Source organism: Seriola aureovittata, chromosome 17, assembly GCF_021018895.1.
Source record: "Seriola aureovittata isolate HTS-2021-v1 ecotype China chromosome 17, ASM2101889v1, whole genome shotgun sequence".
In the NCBI taxonomy this organism is placed as follows: Eukaryota; Metazoa; Chordata; class Actinopteri; order Carangiformes; family Carangidae; genus Seriola; species Seriola aureovittata.
This window is the reverse complement of record NC_079380.1, coordinates 5,882,767-5,905,479: the sequence shown is the minus strand read 5'-3', so window position 1 is coordinate 5,905,479 and position 22,713 is coordinate 5,882,767. Positions and strand designations below refer to the sequence as shown.

At 43.0% G+C, this 22,713-nt stretch overlaps 3 protein-coding genes across 3 annotated transcripts in view; 1 reads left to right on the top strand and 2 right to left on the bottom strand.

Moving 5' to 3' along the window:
- Window positions 1-1,048: 1,048 nt before the first annotated feature.
- Window positions 1,049-4,952, bottom strand: phb (prohibitin). The gene is made up of 7 exons (XM_056402499.1): window positions 4,867-4,952; window positions 4,239-4,332; window positions 2,930-3,091; window positions 2,637-2,779; window positions 2,404-2,520; window positions 2,200-2,295; window positions 1,049-2,090 (listed from the first exon to the last, which is right to left on the bottom strand). The coding sequence occupies exons 2-7, from the start codon at window positions 4,321-4,323 to the stop codon at window positions 1,878-1,880; spliced, it is 816 nt and encodes a 271-aa protein (XP_056258474.1). The 5' UTR covers window positions 4,324-4,332; window positions 4,867-4,952; the 3' UTR covers window positions 1,049-1,877.
- A 1,465-nt stretch (window positions 4,953-6,417) lies between these two features.
- On the top strand, window positions 6,418-15,201 carry si:busm1-163l24.3 (uncharacterized). Its single transcript, XM_056402589.1, has 6 exons — window positions 6,418-6,500; window positions 7,525-7,708; window positions 8,174-8,277; window positions 8,375-11,173; window positions 11,764-11,972; window positions 12,078-15,201. The coding sequence occupies exons 2-6, from the start codon at window positions 7,525-7,527 to the stop codon at window positions 12,163-12,165; spliced, it is 3,384 nt and encodes a 1,127-aa protein (XP_056258564.1). The 5' UTR covers window positions 6,418-6,500; the 3' UTR covers window positions 12,166-15,201.
- vat1 (vesicle amine transport 1) overlaps window positions 12,613-22,713 on the bottom strand; it is a 30,680-nt gene continuing 20,579 nt past the window's right edge. Inside the window, exons 5-6 of the mRNA XM_056402590.1 lie at window positions 21,876-22,117; window positions 12,613-18,573 (exon numbers count right to left, since the gene is read on the bottom strand). Coding sequence (XP_056258565.1) covers window positions 18,301-18,573; window positions 21,876-22,117 — 515 coding nt within the window. The 3' untranslated portion in view covers window positions 12,613-18,300. The remainder of the gene's footprint in view (window positions 18,574-21,875; window positions 22,118-22,713) is intronic.

Genomic DNA, 22,713 nt, shown 5'->3' with positions numbered 1-22,713 from the left:
TAACTGTTTTAGTTTATACTGTGCTCATTTGTTGTAAAGTTGTGTTTTATCAAATTGCCTCCATTTTTTGTGTGTCAAGTAATTAACACATGGTAGTATCATTACATCATGGAAGTATTAAAAATGCAATCAAAAATATTTTTTCATTATCAATACAGCTGACATTATTACCATTACCATTATTATTCTTTGATGATAAATTGATTGCTCAATGTATAAAAAGCCAAAAAATAGTTAGAATTGCCCATCATTATTCCCTGAAGTCCAAGTGAACATATGACCAACAGTCAAATACCCAAGTGTTGAAACTGTGAAACTACCAAATATTCAGATTTCAGAAGCTGGCCCCAGGGAATTTTTGGCATTTTTCCTTAAAAATTGATTAAAACAATCAATCAACAATCAAAACTGCTCACATTTAAGTGTATGTCAATCATCTAATCAATTAATTAACTGTTTATTTCAACTCTAATGTTCAGTTTTGCCATGTGGGGGTCAATAGTGGCCCAGAAACAATTTTTTGCCCTGGTAACCTGTCGGAGGTTAATTCAAAGATGGTCATATACCATTAAAAGGAGGCTAAATTTTTGTGCATTTCCCCTTTTTGTTTCTGTGGAGACCTTACAGAAAGTGACCAAATTATAAGATTAAAAAAATAACCATCCACAACAATGCAGAGGAAAAGGGTTTAAAAATTGATGGATATAAGACATCTGACATAACTTCTTCTAAAATTAGTTTCATAAATATGACTTGATTTCATTTTGAACTATATATCTGAAAAGTTTTAAAAGCTTCTCATTTCTTCCCAGCCAAACTTTCACTCTGTCAAAGCTACCAGTGACAGATAAACTTTTATCCAATTTTCAAATGTCACAATGGAGCAGTTGTTACGGATGCAACAGTGAACAGCACAACTGACTGCTTCTCTGCTATTTTAATCACAAAGAGGATGCAATTATGAAGCACCCTCATGTGGTGACAACTATGATTACACTCAATAGGAAATGCTGTACAACTCGTGGCCTTGAACAACAAGTGTGACCACTGGGAGGTAGAAAGACAGTTTTATTTTTTAGTTGAGCCATTTCTCAAATACGGGCCTTATACTGTCTCCACACAAACTAAAGACACAGCGACAACAACAGAGAATGAAGAATCATTATATATTTTCTGAACAGGCACATTCCAATTAACTGGGGGTGGCAATATCATGTTTGAACATAATTTGCTCAAGAGCTGAGAAGTATTTCAGAAATTTTATCCATCTAGCAAGTCAGAACACAGAGACTTTAATTCAAATGAATAAACCATCTCTAATCATTCATGTCTTACAGTGTGAATCCAAAGTAGAGCCTTTCCTTGGATTGCATGTAGTTATACAATTTGATGAAACTTTCCAGCACAACAATGACACAGTAATAGCTTTTATTGTTGACAATCTATCAGCTTTTGAAGGAATCACGCTGTTTTCACTTTATGTAAAAATCAGTCGCAATCAGTTGCTTTCCACACATGCAGTGCTCTCAGTCTGAAACAATGTAGTAAAGACAAATCTTTAGAGAATTTACTGCATTGTTAATTCTTCTCAAAACAAAGTACTACATATATAGGTTACCACAGAGGGAGTGATTTACCCCTCTCCACTTCCTTACACATGGGTTGACTTCATAAATGCATCCATCTCAGACCTCTTACTTTGTCTCCCCACCATGCTGCTATCAGCAGAGCCCAGTCCAGAGTTGGTTAGAGAAAGAGTGGGAGGAATGTGCGTGTGAAGTTGAGAGTCCTTTATTGAATCCTCCAACCACCCATTCCATGGCCCATGTAACAGCTGGAGACAACATGAGTAGGAGTGGACATGGGGTGAGATGTCATCACTGGGGCAACTGGAGCAGAGTGCCCTGTCCTGGGGGCAGGTAAGTGACGTTGCGGGAGCGTGAGAGCTGGAAGGCGATGTCTTCAGCTGCCTCCAGCTTACGTAGCTCTACCAAACCATCGCCAGCCTCCATCAGGGAGTTGGCGATGAGCAAGGCAGCTTGAGAGTCTCCCTCTGCTGAGATGATGGCAGCCTGCTTCTGTTGCTCTGCCTACAATGATAAAAAGTAGATTAATCTTTTCACAATAGAGACCGCATACACAGTTTTAAATGTTCAAGTAGTATAGGGATAACAGGGTTGATTTGTACATTAAAAATACCTTTTCTACAACAAAACGGGCCCTCTCAGCCTCTTGCTGGGCCACCTGCTTCATCTCAACGGCCTCTGTGAATTCCTTGCCAAAGGTTAAATGCGTCTGAAAGAACACAATACATTTGTTTCTCCCACTTAAAATTCACAATACAATTGTTTCCCCATAAATATAAAATGAACACCACTGCAAAATTTGCCAGCAGCTTCATACCAGTGACACGTCATCCAAGATGAGGCCGAAGGTGGAGGCTCTTTCAGTAAGGTCCTCGCTGACCTGCCGAGACACAAGCTCTCTCTGGGTAATGAGCTCACCAGCATCAAACCGAGCCTGTGAGAAAAGAAAAAACAAACACAGCAGTTTATGATTCTATTTAGCTGCTCATTCTCAACAAAATAAAACTTTCATCTATTTATTTGTTTTTTCTCTTTTTGACTGACACTCACCACTACAGCCTTTAAGACCTCTGTGGTGATGGAGGGTAGCACCCTCTCATCATAGTCCTCACCAATACTGGTGAAGATGCGTGGCAGCTGGGTGGTCACCGGCCGGAAGAGGATACGCAATGTGATGTTCACATTCTGCAGATCTGTGGGTTGTATGGTTCACAAGTAACTCATACTGCACACATTAGTCTACAGTAAAACAATCCTCAAACAACCAATAAAGCCAGAGACACAGAACGTGTATATGCTAAACCAGAAGATGGCAGAGCAAGTTCAGTAGTTTGTTAATGTACCTTTACTGCCTGTGATGACAGGCACGTTGCGTGGTCGGGAGCGGCAATCAAAGATGACAGGCTTCTGAACCCAGGGAATGAGGAAGTGGGTACCTTCACCGACAACAGCATCCTGCACTCCTCTGAACCTGTCAAATATCACAGCCCGGTGCCCTGCATCAACTGTGGAAAGATGGATAATTATTCTCTCTGTCAAAAGTTTTGTGTATACAGCATACACATTTTTATAATTTATAGCTCTGCAACTGTCAAATGTCTTATAAAGAACTTTTGAAATCATATATTGCTGAAGAGCTACCTGGTGCTACATGGCTGCTATCAGGTTTATTATCAATTATCAATCAAACTATAAATTTGACCACATAAATGCAACATAAGGACACGTCGTAGTGTCTCCCAGAAACTTATGTTGTGTTGGTCTTGGGGCATTTCCAGATTTACAACATGTTCTCTTTATTCTTATGTGTTATCAAATCATTATTTGCTTGTGTTTTGTATTAAACTCGTCATGATCACCCAGACTTTCTTGACTGAATGCTGTTGATGGGAAGGACATCCAAAATCACTACAATATTTAGATAAAAAGGCCCAAGTACGAAATGTCCACAATTATGCTTGAAGAGTGATCAATAATGAGTTATGTGTATTGCTGCCTCTTAATACTATTTTCATTATTCATTAATCTGACAATTATTTTCTTGATCCACCCCCCCCCCCCCAAAAAAAAACAAAAAACAAAAACACAACATCAAGGTGACATCCTCTGAGTGCTTGTTTTGACTAACACAAGTTATATAGTTTACCATTCAACAGGGCTGCAACCAACATTTATTTTCATTGTGAATTAATGTGAAGATTCTTATTTGTTGTCGGATTAATCAGTCATTTGGTCTATGAAATATCTAACAATTGTCAAAACTAGCCCATTTCAACTTCACAGAACTGAAGGTTTCCTCATATATTTTATTAGTGCAACACTCCAAAACCCAGAGGAATTCAGTTTATTGTGATTTATGACAAAGAAAAACAACAAATCCTCTCTGGAATTATAAATTATTTAACAGTGTTTCAACTTTTTAGCTCGAAAAATGACGAATGAAAAAAAAAAAAAAAATCAACTTGATTGTAAATTATTTTTGTCAATCATTAAATCGACAAATTGTTTCAGCACAATGGTGAAAGACAAAGAAAAGAAGAAAATCCTTATATTTGCGAATGCAGAAAGGGTATTTTTTTGCTTTGAAAATATTTGAAGCAATTAATTGGTTGCTTAATTGATATGTAAGGTGTCCAACTGACCAGCACTCACCATTAAACAGGGCAGAGTTCACAACACCTCCACCGACGGCGAGGGCCAGCCCCAACTTCCCAATCGACTCAAATAGCTTGGCCATGACAGCAACCTGCAGGCGATGAAGCGGAGACAAGAGGTTGAAACTTTTAGTACACGTTGGTAAAACTACTCCTACGCATTGTAAACCATTTAGGCATTTGTCTTTGTCAAGCCAGGTTAAACCCCCTCTTTCCAATAACAGTTGGCTTTGGCCTTGAGTTGAGTGATGCCAAGGCTGAGGGTGTTAGCTCAGTAGTTAGCATTGCCTCACCATCTAGTTGTGAACACAGGCAGCTGACAAGTGAAGCTTACTTGACAGAGCTCTGTAGCTTCTAGTTTATGACTATTAAATTACTACTCATAAAAATTGTACTATATATTATAACGTCAAAAAAAGCTCGTGTCGGCCGAGTTCAAATAGCACGCCGAGGTAACATGCGTACCATGTTACCTCTCCCTGATAGCTTACTCCACACGCGTGAATGATATAACGTTATCTAGGGATAACACAAACAAATAACGTCTCCAACTCGCTTTGTAATTACTGCTATACAAACGTTTTTAACGATGCAAGTAAGTATTTTCAATGAGTGTCATAACTCACCTCGGTTTCTCTCAGATGTCTATGACCTCCACCGGACACGACGTACAACACATGAAATACCTGTCCCACTGCGCATGCTCCCTGGATGAAGCAATGCAGCCTCTGATTGGACAAAAAACAGTCCTCTTCTTCTACGGCAGGTTTGAGTTGCAAGCATTCACTGTAATGGCGCATTACTGCCACCTACTGTTGTTAGAGTCACGGTGGACCTCACATAATGTTAAGAATTAATAGGTTGAATGAATAAATCGGTACAATATCATATCACATAACCCATTCAGTATAGAGCAGTCTACTGTAGGCATTCAAAATAAAGTTTTGCACTCACACTTTGTGAACAAAGTGAGGGTGCAAGTTTCATTTCAGCTTGAAATTCATACTTTCTGCCCCATATTTTGTTCTACCTTTTGGCTGATATTATATCCCTGCTATATGACCTGTGAAATGACAGAGAGCCATATTTTACTTCATTCAAAACTTTATTTAACTTTATTTATTTATTTAGCATAAAAATTCATCAAAAGTAAAAGTACTCATTATTCAGAATGATGATGTGTAGTTACTGCTGATAAAGGTGGGACAAATTTTTACTACTTTACACTGCAGGGTGGCTTAATCTACGATAATACACAATAATTTATTAGTTGATATGCAACTAATAAATTATTGTGTTGATATGCAAAGTAACTAGTAACTAAGTAACTAGTAACTAAAGCTATCAAATAAATGCAGTGGGGTAAAGAAGGCTACAATATTTCTCCCTGAAATGTATAAAGTATCATGAAAAATTTTAAATGTACTTGGTTACATTCCACCACGTCAGAGAGCACTATCATTGCAGTTTAGTGTGTGAAGAAATCACCATACCCACAGAAAAGAGCAATATGTTACTATGAAAAATGCAATACCAGATACTGATTAAATCTGTCTCACTATGAAGTAAATTAGAGAATTGTATGACCTTTTGTATTTTTGGTTGGATTGATAAGCCTGCCTGTCACATTCAGGCTGACAGACCACAGATATACACACATACTGCATTTATTAGGCAAAATTAGTTCAGATCTGTCATTCTCCAGGTTAGCTTTCACTCTTACCTAAGTGAAAGTGGCAATACCACATAATAAAATTACTCTGTTATAAGTAAAAAAAAAAAAAAAAGGAGCATCAAAATTCAGAGAACCAAAAGTAGAAATATTAATTACTTACAGGATTATAATTAGTGATAGTGTATTCATGTCTAGATTCCAGTGCTTTATATACTGTAAGGTAGCTTTCTATGATAATAGGCCTATATCATAACTTATTAGTTGATCTATATTTTGAATTAAGAAGATGCAAAGTAAGGAGTCAAGTAAATTTGGTGAAATAAATAGTACAACATTTCGCTCTGAAATGTGAGAAAGTGTAAATATAAAGTATCCTAACATAAAATGGAAGTCCCCGAGTACAGTACTTTGTATAGGCTGAAGAAACTCTGTATAGTAGGATACGCAGTAGGACGGCACACGGTCGCCCCCTCGCGCTGACACGATGAATCACACAATAGTTGGTAGTTTCACTTTTCCTCCGTGGCTTGTAAAGTGTTACGGTCTTTGAAAGATAGAGAGAAACCGCCGTGAAACACTTGTAAGGTCAGTACCGATTACAAATCTGAGAGATTATATAAAACACACAGTAACAGCGTCAGGTTCAAACACACGATCCGTCGATAGTACGATAGGCAGATTGTCAGTTTAGATGTGTTTGATTTTTCCACTTCCTTGACACTCAGCTCTGCGAATGTGGCTTTCCCTCTCGCGTCTAGATACATTTTTGTGACATCCTGTAGAAGTGAACTTTCGACATTTTTCGCATATCTTGCAGGTTGGTTGCAGATTTGACTAGAAGAGTTTACAATTTAACATTAGCTGATATGATTACAAATACCTGTCGTGAGTGGGGGTAAAGCAACATCTAGTCAACAAAACTGCTGCTTTTACAGCTGTTTATTCTTTGTCAATTTGTTGCCATCAAAATAGCTGCAAACTGTAGGTGGGAAGGAAGAAGAAGGGGCGTTAACTTCATCATCTGTCACAATCTGTGCATATTATTTTCCATTTTCACATTTCTCTCCAAATTACACAAGGGGATTTACATTAAAAGAGGGCAACGCGTTTTCTTCCGCAATACAGATTAAATATCTCAGTATAGTTTAGCGCATTAAATCAAATGTCAGCTATCAAAGCCTGCCATTGTCTTATTCTGTCACTCTTTTAAATAACTCAACTTCAGAGGAACTGGAGAAGACACCTGAGTGAATTTGAGACTGACAATGATTTGTTCATAATCTCAATAAAAAGTAATTGATGATGGCAACTGAAATGGAAATTTTTGAGTATGTTGATGTAGTGTCATAGAAACCCCCAATAGAGGGTGTTCTATTATCAAATATGTCTCCCTTCCTATTTGCAAGGGTGGGGTCTGGTCTTTGCATGGCTGCCTGATACTAACATTAACAGCTTCTTAAAGAGGCATTGTGCTTTGACTTTTTGTCACCATCATGTTGATGTCCACGCTCACCATTTCTACAGACTCATGACATTCCCGTGTCGCTGTCTTGCTCCTGTCACTCTGAGAGTTTCTCCTTCACAGCGGTGATTGTGTTTCTCCCAGCAGATGGCAGAGCGGGGCAGAATGGTGAGGGTGAGTGGTCTGCCTACAGACATTGAGGAAGACAGACTGAAAGACAAGCTAATTATCCACTTCCTGAGGGTCAAGAATGGAGGAGGGGAAATAGACTTTGCCACTATTGTCAAGGCGACACCCTTTTCGGCCCTCATCACCTTTGAGGACAGTGCAGGTTGGTAGGGTCAGGGTGTGTGCATGTCTGTGCATATGAAGTGTGGGTGGGTTTTTTTTTTTTTGGGGGGGGGTCTGAATAATTAATTAGTTCTACTACAGAGACATTTTCCCTTTGTTGTTTTTATTTCACCCTTGCTTTGGCGATGTAAGTATTGGCTTCCCATTCTAATAAAGCCCCTTTCAGCTGAATTGAATTGAATAGACTATATTAACTACATTTACACACAGGTCTCATGGTACAACATAAAATGCTTCATTAACTTTCACTCTAAAGACTCCAAAATCTTGTTGCAATCATTTGCAAGGTAATAGTAAGGTATCACACTGTATGGGCTGTCACCGGTGATTTACCCGAGCTGGACTGTTGGCATGCAAGTCAATGGAGTGGCCAATGGTGAAAGCGCTTAGTCAGGATGCTTTGCAGACTGAGATTGATTTCCCTCTGCTGACCCCTCTCACACAGTGGCACAGAGAGTTATTCAACAGAGCAAGCACATTCTGGAAGTGGATGGGAAGAAGTATGAACTCGTTGTAACTGAGCATCACGAACGCCTGGACCCAGACAAGGTATATTTAACTAGATTATTGAAAAATATTGGAACAGGTATTGAATATACAGTAACATCCATTAATGTCTGTTGTCTCACTTTTTTCATAATCCTAGGTCATCTTAAATTTGTCAGCGACTGTCGCCTACAGCCTGCTTCCCGGGGGAGTATTGGCGTTGAAGAGCCTTCATACGACCCACCCTGACGTCCAGATAAACCACGATGCAGAGGAATTCTGTACATTGTGTGGCGCCTACTCCAAAGTTCAGGCTGCCTTGGCTCAATTGCTTGGCCATCCTGGGTGCCCACAATCAGAGGAAAACAAAGAGTCGGGGCAACCTGCGCCTAGTGGCTCCAGGTCTGTTCAGACAACAAAGAAGTCTCATACTCAGGAGTCAGAAGATCAGAGCAGAAAACCCAATAAGCAAAGAGAACAAAGCAAGAAAGTCCACCTTAGCAGGCCGTCCGATGAGTACAACTCAAGCTCATATAGAGACCTCACACCAAGTGGTTATAACTGGGAAGATACTGGCCAGACAGAGGGTGCAGATCTGCAGTTTCCTGGGCATCTTACCACATCAGAGGAGGACTTCTCACTTATTGTGGATGCAGACATGTTCCAGTATCTGCAGAAACACTGTGGGAAAGAATACCAGCATATCCTTAGTCAGTATGGTGTTGGGGTGGTGGATATGACAAACCAGGGGTTGACTACTCTGTATCTGCAGGTTACAACAGGAGAGGCAGAGGGTGGTCAAGAGCAAGAGCGCCTGGTGTTGGCAAAAAAGGCAATAAGTGGGCTTTACCAAGAGAATGAGACCAAGATCCGTCGAGCTCAGCTCCCGAAGTGTATCCTGTCCCCCAGGGGAGGACTGCAAAGGGCGAGAGAGAACTTAAATGTCAGACTTCCTAAGCTTCTTCTGAGTGAGGATGACAGAAATATTTATATTATTGGGAGCAGTAGTGACGTGTCTGAAGCAAAGCAATTCCTTCTCCTGGACCAAGACAAAGTGAGGGATAAAAAAGAGGATGTAGCCAGTCTTCGTAGATATCCTTCATATGATTCAAGTTCATTAACTCCTACTGATGAGGTGAGAGTCCCCTTCACTAGGTACACCACTGAAGGGTCTCTGGATGATAGGATAGATCAGCTGCTGAGGTCAGGGGATGAGGAGAGGAGAACTGATGGAGCCAAAAGGTATAAACTAGCAGCTCGGTTTAAGGATACAGGGCTGTCTGCTTTAGGTAGTCGACCAACTGACTTCACTTTACGAGGGCTCTCATCTCCCAGTAGACAAACGCGCCCTGGGCCAATGTTGGGGCATGACGTCCTGTCAGAAACAACAGGGACTTCTGGTGAAAGATTCCCCAGAGCAGAATCCCAAAACACCGGAGAGGATATCTTGTTTAAAGGTGGAGATGCTTTGCATTCATTTACCTCTACGCAGAATAAAACCCTGTTGACTTCAAATTTAATGGATACTCGACCAAAGAGTTTAACATCCCCCCTCAGCACTGCTCAGTCCAGTTTGTCAGGAAGTACTACACTTCCACCTGCAGGGTCTGGATCCACCTTGAGGCGAGCCAATAGTTTCTCAGGAACACCTCAGCAGAAGGCTCAGGTTATGAGTCAGAAAAGTCACGACGACTCCAGCAAGTCCACAGCCAGAGCCAGGGGCAGTTCTTCCAGCTTCAGTACCCAAACAGTGAGGGACAAGCGGGAAGTCTGTAATGCAGAGATAACAGTTTCCTTGGTGATGTGGCAGCACATAAAAGAAGCCTACAGCACCCGAGTGGACGACCTGACTTCTGATGTCCAGATGAAAGAGGGCCGCCCAGAAAGCAGTGGTGATCTTACTGTCACCATAAGAGGGGCGAACTCGTCCAAAGTAAGTTCATGTCAGCAAGGTCTACAGAATCTGGTTGACTCGGTTTGTGTAGACTTCTCTGTGCAGGAGCTGCACTTGTCAGCACTGGGTGTTACTGATCCAGCTGATGAAACTTTACAGGCTTGTTGTGCTGAAGTCCGTAGCCGCTTCAAGAAGGTTACTATCCAGATTTTAAAGAAGAGCTTATTTCTTCTTGGTCCAAAACAGTTGTGTTCTAAGGTATGTGCTACACTGCAGGAGGTGTTTTCTGGAGATTTGGCCCAAATACCTGAACAACAGGTCATCTCTAGCCCCTCTACCTCCAACTGGAATCCGTCCACTTCTTCACAAATGAATGAGGAGCAAAGCACTGGTCTACACTGTAACAGTAATCCTCAGGGGAGGCTAGAGAGCCAAACAGGCAAAGGCGACGGGACAGCTGGTGGACAGGAAAGGAGAACAAGCCAGATGAGTGACTTTTGTGAGGCAGAGCTTGTGAACGGATCAGTTAGCCAGCCATTAGTGAGGAAAGAGCCTGTCATTAAGGAGAAAGTGAAAATTATAAGTACAGTGGAGATGGATGGATTGAAAATTGAGACACTTGTCAACCACTCTACAGCAGGAAATAATAGAAATGTGACATGTGTGAATGGTGTCGGGTCAACAACAGCCCGTACTGATGAAGCCACAGCCCTTCATAAGAAAGAGAGAACCATGCATTCAACCGAAAAGCAGAGTGTACAGCAAAGACAAGGAGAGATCCAGGATATCCCAGAGGAGTCCAGGTTAGGTCAGGGAAACCTGGGCTGCCTCTGTGTGTGTGGGGACAATGGGACGTCAGTGACGACAACCAAGTGTGGGATCTCCATGTGCTCAAAATGCCTGGACACCGTGCACGTCCACTGCAAAAATTGTTACGAGACAGCTCCGACTCCCCCGGGTTTCCGGGGCAAAATGAGATACTCTAAACTAGACATCAGGGTACCTGGTCACAAGAGGGAATCTGCTGTCAAGATCACTTACAACATTCCTGATGGCATCCAAGGGGTGAGTGGCATACTTTGAATATATTGTCAATGAGAACTGTTGTATCTACTAGAGGCCATTAGCAAAATATACTGAGGTGCCTACTGTGCCGATTTCATCTTGGTTGAGACAACAAATGATATAGGTTTGTTCGATTTGACTGCTTTACCACTTCACGGAAGGTAATAACATTCTGCACAGCCTCTTTATTACACAGAAGTTAAATATGGGCTTATTAAAGCTCAATGTGACTCTTATTTTATAAAATATATGTTTGAATTTACCTTGTGTTGTATTTGACCCCTACGGGATGTGAAGACGCATTTAGCTTCACCTAACACCCTTCATAGAGTTTGTTTTTTTATAATGTGGCAGAAATGATAGTTACAGTTCTCGTCCTCCATGGGTTTCTTGCTCCGCTGTGATCTGCAAGCACCAGTCAGCACGTGCTTGTTTATTGTCAAAAGTCGTCAATAGTACAACAGAGTGTAAATTCTGATCCTCTGTGCAGGTTGATGCTGTGTCAATAATAGGACTTTACTTTGTGCTTATGTGTGGTAATATCTAGAGGCTTTGTTTATGACTGTGTTCTTTGCTTACTGTCCTACCAGATAGATCACCCATCTCCAGGAAAACCATTTAAAGGAGGACAGTTTGAAGCCTTCCTCCCTGACTGCGAGATGACGAGGAATCTCCTGCCCAGGTTGGAGAAAGCCTTCAGGCAGGGACTCACCTTCACAGTGACAGGCAAAGAGGCAGGGGCCAAGGTCACCTGGGACTGCATCCCACACAAGACCAGCCTACAGGGAGGCAAATCAGGGTGAGTGATGCCAGTGGGAATATCTACCAGAGCTGCAAGATTGAAGGTCACATACACTAGGCCATGTATATCTGAGATGAGCGGTCTTCTTTTTGTCTCTCTCAGGAACGGTTACCCAGATTCCACTTACTTGAGTCGCTTGTCTCAGGTCTTGACCTCCCATGGGATCCAAGAGCCACCAACCAAATCTTAAGAATATACAAAAGTTCTCATCTACTTTTATACTCTTAATTAATTTGTGATGTTTGATGATGTATATAGAAATGTAGATCTTTTTTTTTTACATAATAGAGATAGTTCTAATTGCAGCTATTTTGGATTTTTAAAAATTTTATAACCTGCCTCACCGTTGCTTTCTTTTAGATAGACAGACGAGTTATAATTTTTCATTTGTGACAAATGAGACCAACCATCACATCTTCATTATTTCAATAACATTCCTGAAAACAGCTTGTTTTGTAAAGATGTTTTTTGTACAGTATTGTGTGCATATTACTGTATAGATATAGATTTTGTACGGTCCTGTTTTGGTTTTAAGAAAAGTAAGGAAACAGGAAGAAGATATTTGTAAAATATGAGTTTGTAAAAATCTCTCGAGTTTTTTCAGAATGGGCACAGAAATAAAAAAGCACATCTGATGTTTTTTTGTTATGCTTTTTTTATTAGTCCTGGAAAACATGTAAGGCATATGGTAACATTACACACTGAAGCGTTACAAGCTCTAGAGGCCATGTGGACAACATGGCACCACGCAGTAAACCCAGAGTCAAGCACAGAAGCAGCATCAATTCAAAGGGTTTAAAAAACAAAGTCGAGACGAGAAGAGTGTTTGCAACCAGGAAGAAAACAACACAAGGAAGGACAGAGGAGAGGAGTGCTAGCTTAGAAATCAACCTGTTGGGTATGCCTTGTAGAAAATTACCAGTGGTGACTGAACTCTAACAGGAGATGTGTAGCGGGATGGATGTGAAGTGAGTTTCTGAAGCATTCCCAGAGATAGGTTAAGGTGTATCATGAAAGCACCAGCTGGCCATGAGAGAGCCCATGCTGAAGGTGAGGACAGGGAGTCAGGTGGCACAGGGGGGGCAGTGGATTGGCTTCAGCTGGCAACTTGATACGACTGGAAGGGCATTCTCACTCCCTGACACCACGCCGCTACATGACTACTAAACTAACGTGGAAAGAGACGGTGAGCTGTACATACACACATGCCTTATTATCTGGTCGACTAAACATGCATCCTAGTACTGTACACGACAAGCCCAGCCAGGTTGTACTTTCTTAGCATCTCTGCAATGTTTGCTGTGATGTGGCTGCATTGCAAAAAACCTTTAAAATGACTGCTAAGGAAACAATAGCTGCAGGCAGATGTGGCTGTTTTGGGTTCTGAGTTGGGTTCTGAGTGTGGATGAGTGAAGACAGTGGCTCTGTATCTGGAAATGACCCACTGACAGAACCTCTCCTTTTGACTCGCAATACTAAAGCTTACATCAAACATTGATGGCGTGAAGGAAAATTGGTGTGACAGTTTGTGCAGTGAACTCAATGAAACGGAGTGATGTTGTGTTTGTTATTGAATGCAAAATGAAGTGGTTTCTTACATGACGAAAAACGCTGTTTGGAATGACCTGAGAAACCATATAAAAGAGAAAGAAATTCACCTCAAAGCTGAACGGTGGGTGCCTGTGAGGGACTTCAGCTACACAAGCCAAGACAGACAGAAGAGTAACTATTGGAAATACTACACTCATTGTCTTAGTGTGTTTTTCAGACCTAAAACTACGAGTGTTGATTAGTAAAATCAAATCTAAAACTGCAACTGTTCAGAAAATTACCACTTTGTGTACTTTTAGTTTGAAACACTGTTTTTCTCCCGCATATCTCTGAGTTGCTAAGTACTCTTGCATAAGTGTCTGGAATGACTGGGAAACCATTTCAAGATGACATACATTGCAGCTTCACCATGGTGGAAAAGCTCTCAGGCAGCAGGCCAAAGTAGAGAGGGGGTGGGCTTGAGTTTAACCAACAGATCCAGTCGAACCCCAACCCCCAGACATGAAACACCCGCCCCACTGATTGAGTTCATCTCAAAGGCATCTTAGCTCTGAAGAACCAAGTGGAAAATGTTGAAAGAAAAAAAAAAATTATAATCCGTTTTCCACATGCAGATGAATGCATGCAATTTCAAATTCCAGATGTCAGAGCAGGGTTTTATTTGCAATGGATGTGAATGGAGGGAGAAGGAGAGGGGGTTTTGGCTGGCTGGCTGGCTGGCTGCTGCTGCTGCTGCTGCTGCTGCTGCTGGACTGCGACTGTAGCACCGGCCAAGGCGCTCTGCGGATGCAGCACAGGAAAAGAGGAACGACTCTAATAATCCTTGAGTGAACTGAGATCAGCTGTAAAGCGGAAATGTTGTGTCTGGGGCAGGCCAGGGCTGAGCTATGATCAGCCAATAAGCTGGGGTCTTACACAGCTGCGTTACAGTATTAGCATCCCTGCAACAGCTGTGCAAAAACATCTGCTCCCTCGCTTGCTATACAAGCCATTTGGAAACAAACTGAAAGAAACAGAAATCCATAGAGAGGGATACCATGGAGATTTGGATTTGGAAGAATTTTGTAATTTCTGTGAATCTATATGTCTTTTGGTGGAGTTTTGAACCTTAAATGCACCTTATCCAGTTCCTTCTCACTGTGATACTGATATTATGATGTAAACAAGTAGGAGGAATCAACCTGTTGTGGTCGTCATGATGTAAGAGCTGGTAAAACACAGTGAAAAGGACATAAAGATGGAGGGAGGCGCCTCGGACTGAGGTAAGCTGTGTGCAAGGAGAGAGGCACAGTGCAGGCCTTCGCTTGAGAAAGACTCCAACCAATCAAAAACTACAAATTGTGTTAAACCTTTTGTAAACTGCAGCAAAAATTCTGTCAGCACCCATGAGCATTTGGGATACAAATCTGACACAACTCTTTTGTATTTCCATTTTTTCTTCAAGGTTGACGGAAATGCATCCAAAAAACAGAATTTTCTTCATATTTTTTATGCACTGTTAATATTCAAAGCATTGACAGAGGAATATACATACAATTTGGCACACATGGTTCAGACCAACAGAAAGACTTTGTCACATTTAAAAGGAGTGCAGGTTGGCAGGTCCCCACATAAAGAGTATGAGCTTTGAACTTTAAACCCTTGGATAACAAAAAAAAAAAAAAACAAAAACAAACAAACAAACAAAAATATAAAGGTAAATTAAAATAACATATTAAGTAAAACATCCTTTTTTTCATTTTTTTTTTTCACTGAAGCGTTTGTTTCTCACATGGCACTCGGAACAGAAGCACCGTCCACAGGTTCACAAAGGGAGCCCAGCAGATTAGAACAGAACACTAACCAGAGGCTGACAGGACACAGTCACTCCCCACACCAGCGTGGCGGTCACACTCCAGCCAAGTCCACTCCGCCCTGCTCCATATTTTACTTCCCACAGTCAAGGATGGATGAATGCTTTGATTTTAGCTGCCACCCAGGAGAAGTTGGCCTGGACAGGGACTGGCAAGCTGAAAATGAGGGGGGACCTCTACATGAGTGTGTGTTTCTATATATGTGTGTGTGTGTGTGTGTGTGTGCCACCTGTCCTTTCAGTGAGCTTCAGCAGATACACTGGGAGTGGATGATGGGAAACAGGCTGCAGACCTGGAGCACAATCAAAGCCTGCGTGGGACTGGAGTGCGACTGCCATGCTTGTAAGTGCATTAAGATCAGCGAGCAGAGTGCAAAATACTAATACCAACTGTCCTCATAACACAGGCCTCTTATCAGACAGGGAGAGAGAGAGAGAGAGAGAGAGTGAGAGTGAGGAGGGAGGGCTGGGTTGGAGCTACATAATACTGTAGCAGAGGAGTGTGTGTGTGGGGGGGGTAGGGTGGGGGTTGGGGGTGTCGCAGGGATAGGGATGGGTGTTTTTAAAACCTGACAAACGACCTGAGGACACACACACATCTTCACACACAATGGCACACCACACACAGCACATGAGGGAGGCCACTCATGCTAACACAACAACTTTTTTCTTTCTCTTTTTTTTTTTTAATTTTTTAAATTTTTATTTTTTTAAACGTTTTGTTTCTGTTTTTTACAAAGTCACTAGTCACCATCTGAGTCTCAACACCGGGGCCGGGCTCACAGACAGACAGACAGACAGGCAGACAGACAGGCAGGCTGGCAGGTAGATAAATGTCTAAGGTTGTAAGATGTGAAATCCATCTACATGAAAGATTTAGAGCCCACCCAGAGGGATTTGTGATGAAACATTTAGGATTATACTTGTGGACTTCTAACATGACACCAGACGGGCGAGATTCATACTGGCCATTAGGGGGAGCGGTGTGCTGCTTTAGCCTGTATGCTCCTAATGGCACACCATTGTCAATACTTTGTTTAAATTTCAGACTGGTTTGAAAAAAAAAACAAAAAACAGTTTGCAGGCGCTATTTTCTAACAGCCTTAAAAACTGCTTCACCTCCTGATTTTATCATCAGAACTTGTTAATACATGTTACACCTGTTGAAACACTGGTCCTCAGCACCGACTGCTGGCAAATACAGAGTTAGGGAGGCAGAAAAGAGAGACACAGGGAGAGGGAGTCAGAGAAACAGACCACAGTGCCATCTCTGACGAGCCTGACGCCTGTTGCTATGCCGACCATAGAGAGGGAAATGGAAAGAGGAGGGAGAGAGAGAGAGAGAGAGAGAGAGAGAGTGGAGAGAAGGAGGGGAGGCAAAGTATGGACGCCAGCTTGAATTGAATTCTCCTCTCTCAGGTCAGGGTGATGGACAGGCGAGCGGCCGCTGTGAAAGCAGCAGAATGCCGTGGAATGCCTCGAGGAGGATAGAAAAAAAAAAAAGGGATCTGATCCCGAGGAGAAAGGACTGGTGTTCACCTTAACTTGCTCATTTCAGACGCTTCACTGTCTCAGCATGACAGTGGCCCTTTCATCACATTCAGAGTGTGTATGTTTGTGTGTGTATATGTGTGTATTTGTGGCTTGTTTGAACAGAAACAAATTCTCTCTTAATTGGCACTGCGCACTTCTTGCCAACAGTTGGTCAGCTAGAAAAATCTGTAACTAAGGAGAAGGAAGCTGAGCAATGATTTCTGCCTCCCTATTCAACGCGGCACAGAAAGGCTCATTATGAGGGAAATTCATATTCAGGCAAGTGCAAAACTGCGGCCGCTATGTTAACTTCCACTGAAATCTGGTGGGAACGCATGCATTGTGGAGCTGTTTCCCATGCCGCTGATGGAGGCCGATGCGAGCTATATCCGAGATACACACGTATAAAATCACCAATGTTAGGCCTTACAGCATTGTCTGAGCAGTCGTACATCATGATCAAAACCAGGATGCAAATATCTCCAGGGGCGGTGGGGTACACGAGCCAATCACAGGCATCTCTGACTCACTCTCAGTGACATAACTATAAGTGTTTGGACACCAAGAGAGCAACGTGTGGGTGGGTGTGGTTCTTCTCGGTTTTGTCTGCCTGTCTTTGTTGCCTGTCTGTGGGTCCGGCCCGTGGCTGGGTGGGTGGATGGGGGGTGGTGTGGGAGGTTGGGGGGGGACTCAGCACAGTGAGGGGGAGGGGGGTGGGAGGTTGGGGGGTGTGTGTGTGTGGGGGGGGTAGGACAGAGAGAGAGAGAGAGAGAGAGAGAGAGAGAGAGAGAGTAGGTGGCAGGTGGAAGTCAGAGCAGAACAATTTAGCACAGTGGGAGTTGAGGTGCGGAGGGGCATGTGGGGTCGAGGGTGGGGCCGAAGTGCGAGCGGGGATTACGGTTGTCAAGGAGACAGTAATTTGCACCAAGCCTGGACCCTACCCACGGTCCTCCATGGCTCCGAATAGGAAGAAATCTTCCGAGTGTTGCGACTGTTTTTTCTTGTGAGGCGGGGATAAACGTTTGGAGCTCACAAGGTGGCACAAGTGATTGGATTCTTTTTTTCTTTTAGATAAAGGCTCGAAAATTGTATGGGAGGGCAGGGCAGGGGGGAGGGGTGGGTGGAGCCAGGCCTGAGTAATCACTGCCATTGTGGACTCGAGGGTGAAGCGGAGGAGATGAAAGACTGACAGTGGTGTGATAATTTTGTAATCTACCCTTCTAACTCCTTCCCATTCTTGTTTTATGCTCCACCCCCACCCTCCCACACCATCCATCTCCATCTCCATCCTTACCCCCACCCCGACCCCACCCCACCATCCCACACCACACCCCCTGCTCCCAGGACACAAACCCCCAGGTGGTCTGCTTGACTCTCCATCCCTCCCTCTCACTTCTCCTCCTTCTTGACCTCTTCCTTCTTCTCTTCCTCCTTCTTCTCCTCCTTCTTGGGCTCTTCTTTCTTCTTGTCGTCCTTCTTCTCCTCTTTCTTGGCATCGTCCTTCTTCTTGTCATCCTTCTTCTTGTCATCCTTCTTCTTTTCCTCCTTCTTGTCCTCCTTCTTGGGCTCCTCTTTCTTCTCCTCCTCGGGCATCGGCTCCGTGGTGAGGATCATTTTGCCGATGTTGTTCCTCTCCTGCATCTTCCTCATGGCATCGCCCACCTGCAGGGGAGACGAAAGGAGAGAGACGGTTACGTAAGGGAAGATGAAAGAGCAAAGGGTGAGAGGAGGGCAAGGAGGATTTTAAATACACCCGTCATTGAGAAAAATCTATTGAGAGCAGCAGCCGTTTTCTCTTCCACCAACACATTTCCACAGCACTACGAGCCTCTCTGCATTCTGCGCTTATTATCTTGTTTTGCTACCACACACCAGAAACAAATCTTCCAAGCGGGCACCCCTCAAATATTAGTTTAATATGCAGCATATGTGAAATTACATTTGTTTAGACGAGACTTTAATAATCTTTGAGAGGAAATGAGATTGTTTCAGCAGAGAAACAGGAGGATGACAAAGTAAATGGAGGGAATAACAAACAGATACTTCCAATATTAGAATTTATTAGGTATAAATATAATGACATTTATTCCCATTATTTAAGATTATATGTAGGCAAGAGATGGAGGTGGCATGATGCAGAAAGTGGGAGCTTGTTTGAGGAAAACTGTGAAGGTGCAAAACAAAATGAGACATTTGTTTCTATCTCTTCTGAGCTCAGATAATCACAGGCGCACAGACCTGTGGCTGTCGACCCGTAGCATGAATGACGCAGGTGATGTTGGTTCTGAGACCCCGGTTCGACCCTGGTCTGGCTCTGGGGTCAATTTTAGGTGATGGACTTTTTAAGAACTGCTCTACTTTGAACGCTTATATCATGATTTATGAGAATTCTTGCTGCTGTGATGTCTTAACTGAATTTGAATGGATTTAATTTTCTTTTCACTGGGCAGACTCACTAACAAGGCAAATAAAATGATGATTATAATTGTATTAACTTTTTTTTCTTCCCTGTGATGTGAGGAGGCCGTTGCAGATGAATTAACCAATAAACCACAGCTGGAAGAGAGTGTTTCATCACAGGTGAAGCCCCGGGACAGACAAATCACTTCCTGGGTTAAACTGGTGGTAAAATCAGAAGTGGCTAATCCACTGACCACAGTCACAATTTTGTCGTAGTATTTTGTTTATAGTTAAAACTGTTACTGTACTTTTGGCGACCCCCCCCCCCCCCATCCAAAGAAGGATTGATCCCACTGAGTATCAATCCCAGCCAGACCAGCCCCACCCTCCTCTTGACCACCAAGCTCTGTCCACTGTCTGTTCCCGTCTCCGTCGCCCCCACCTCCCCGACTCCCTCAGCCAATCCCCCTGTTTGTGCGAGGCAGGCAGACCACCTAACGACTGATGCCACGGCAACGGGGCCATCTCCTAGCAACGTAAAGCCTGGCTGAAACGTGGCCCTGACGACTCAGACACATGGGAAAGAGGGGGGAGTGGGTGTTGCAAGTGGAAGGGATGGTGGGTGGGTGGGGGGCGATGACGACAGAGGGAGCAACTGGTGTCCTTCGGATGATCGAGGAACACGCCTCAGTGAAACTGAAAGGGAGGGAGGGAGGGAGGGAGGGAGGAGGAGGAGGGAGGGGTGAGTCCCAGAATTATAAGAATCATCTTCAATGTGAATGAAAGTCACAGTTAGAGCGACTGAAGCCCTTCTGACGACTCCACCCACTTCCACCCTTCGCTCTCTAAGATCCGTCAGCCTCTCTCTGGCTCCCAGGCATCTCTGGACTGGAGTGTGCTATTTGCGGCTACAGACATGACTGTTGTGTTATCCTTGTGGGTATCAGTGCAGATGTAGATAATGAAGAGAAACCAGGGGAAGGAGGGATAATAATGCTAATTTACAGATATTGCCCAAGCATATTTATTGATTACTGGAGCAAAAACAAAGAGTGACAATGGAAGAGACGCTGTGAAGGATGGGGGCAGGGCGTGGCATTTGTAATAAGTCATCTAGTATTTGATTTACTATCGCCCAACAGCCTTTTGTGTCTGCTGCTACTATGAGCATCACTGTTCGCAGACACCCCCCAAAAGCTTTTACACACCAAGCCAGAGTGAGATATACCTTCCTTTCCCCTCTGTGTTTCCACCCTCCTTCAATGTCTCTTTTTCATACATCAGGGCCCCTCCCTGAGACAGACGCACACACCGACTAAAGGATGTCACCATAGCAACAAGAGAGAAAAAGCAAAAAAGATGCACTGTGAGGAGGGAGAAGGAGAGAACACAGCGAGAAGGAGAGAGAGTCAATAACCTAAAGACAGAGAGAAAGAGTCTGATATGAAGAGCGGGCAGATGGAGGGGCAGAGAAAGAGCGTCAGATGGCGGAGAAAGACAGCGGGTGATTCTCTCTGGCTGCAGCCACACAGGCCAAAAATACTGACCAGCTCCGACTTTGACAACAGAAGATGTCAGCCTCTGACTCCCTTTCTCTCCCTGTGTTTTTCACACTCTCTCTATTCATATCTGCTCGCAGTGTTAATTTTGTCAGCAACAATCTGACTCTGTCTGGCTGGAGTGAGTTACGATAGAGGAGATACAGTGCTTCTTGTCGACAAACTTGCTGAATGTGAGTCTTATTGAATCTGGGCCACACCCAGCTCCTGCAGATCCCCACTACCAAGCGCATAGACCCACCTGACGTTCACAGTCATTCTGGGTCGGAGGCACGAGGTGTAAAAATGCATGTCATTCATGTGAATAATGTAAATGCAGCCATGTCACAATGAATCATCTGGTCATTCAGGCTGAGGCGCACACGGATGCGTTTGGTTACACTAACAACCAGGCATAAATGGATCTGAAATTCAAATACAGAGGCCCGCTGTTGGAAATACACCTTTGGATGGATTCAACCTAAGGGGACATAAAAAATGGCAGCTCATACAGTCATAGAGGCAATAGAAATACAGTGAATAGGGTGGATGATTAGGAAAATATACATTTTCTATTATCATGATAGTGATAAATATTGTGACATAGCAAATTGAGCTGAAAAATAGTTTATAGATTAAATAAACAGATAAGATTTGTTTTTGGTTCAATTATAAATACACTTTTATATTTGTAATATATATATATATATAATACTTATACTTATGTATATTCACTAGTGCCAAGAAATAGCCCTCCTCAATGATTTTTGACACTGCCTGCAATGTCCTAATGAAACCAGAAATATTAATGGTAAAATATTGTGGTCTTGGTAGAAATGATGGAGTACAATATTGTTTCACTGTATATATCATCATATTCCCCAACGCTGGTTATAAAAATTGCAAATACTATACGAGATAATGCAAAAAACATTATCTTCATAGGGCATATAGAGAATTTAATCATTCCTGACACAACCCACATAAGAAACAATAGTGTACGTGGAGAAAATGGAAGACACGGACCTGCTCAAGATGCCAAGTGGAGTCGATGCGGGGCTTGACCTTGCCCTGCTTGTAGAGATCCAGGATGGTGTTCATGGCCTGTGCGATGAGCTCTGTCTCACCGTCCAGGTAGCCCAAGTGGAAGCCGCACACCGACTTGTTGCCCTGGATCAGGCTGAGCGTGTGGATGGAGAACTGGTGGTACCAGTTCTTGGCCACGGCGAGCAGGTTCTTCTTCTGGCCTGCCAGCATGTTAGCCGTACCTGACAGAGAAGATAAAGTCTGGATGCCTGGGAGATAAAGTCTGTCGAAGACAGTCTGTGCAGGTGTGTATTCTTATTCTCAGGTAAATTTCTAACTCCCTGTCTATAACTGATTTCCTAATGATGCGTTGTTTAGAAGTGTGATTCATCTACTATCAAGTTATCTGCCCTGACTCCCACTTTCTTCCTTTCCTTATTCTGCTCTGACCTCACCCACTTTGCTGTCACCTAATCACCTGCCTTCACCTGTTTTAGTGGTGAAACCGTCACTTGATTATTTGATTGATGAAAAATAATTGACCAAAGTTATTTTAAAGGGGATAATTGTACGTTGCTGCTGCTGCTGAAATCTGGTTTCTTGCTGGGCCATTGTTGTGTTTGCAAGACAAGAGGTTGTAATACTCCCTCTGAGCAGTGCTACTTCTTCAGGGGAGATAGGAGGCTACAGTGAGTTGCTATTGGAGAGTGGCAAGACAGGTCGGAGCTAGCTGGTTAGCATGCTAACTTCAGGAGAAGAAAAGAATGAAGTTTGATGCTGAACTTTCTTCTACACTTGTAAGTAAAGAGCTGTTAATGCTAACGCTGGCTATGTAGCC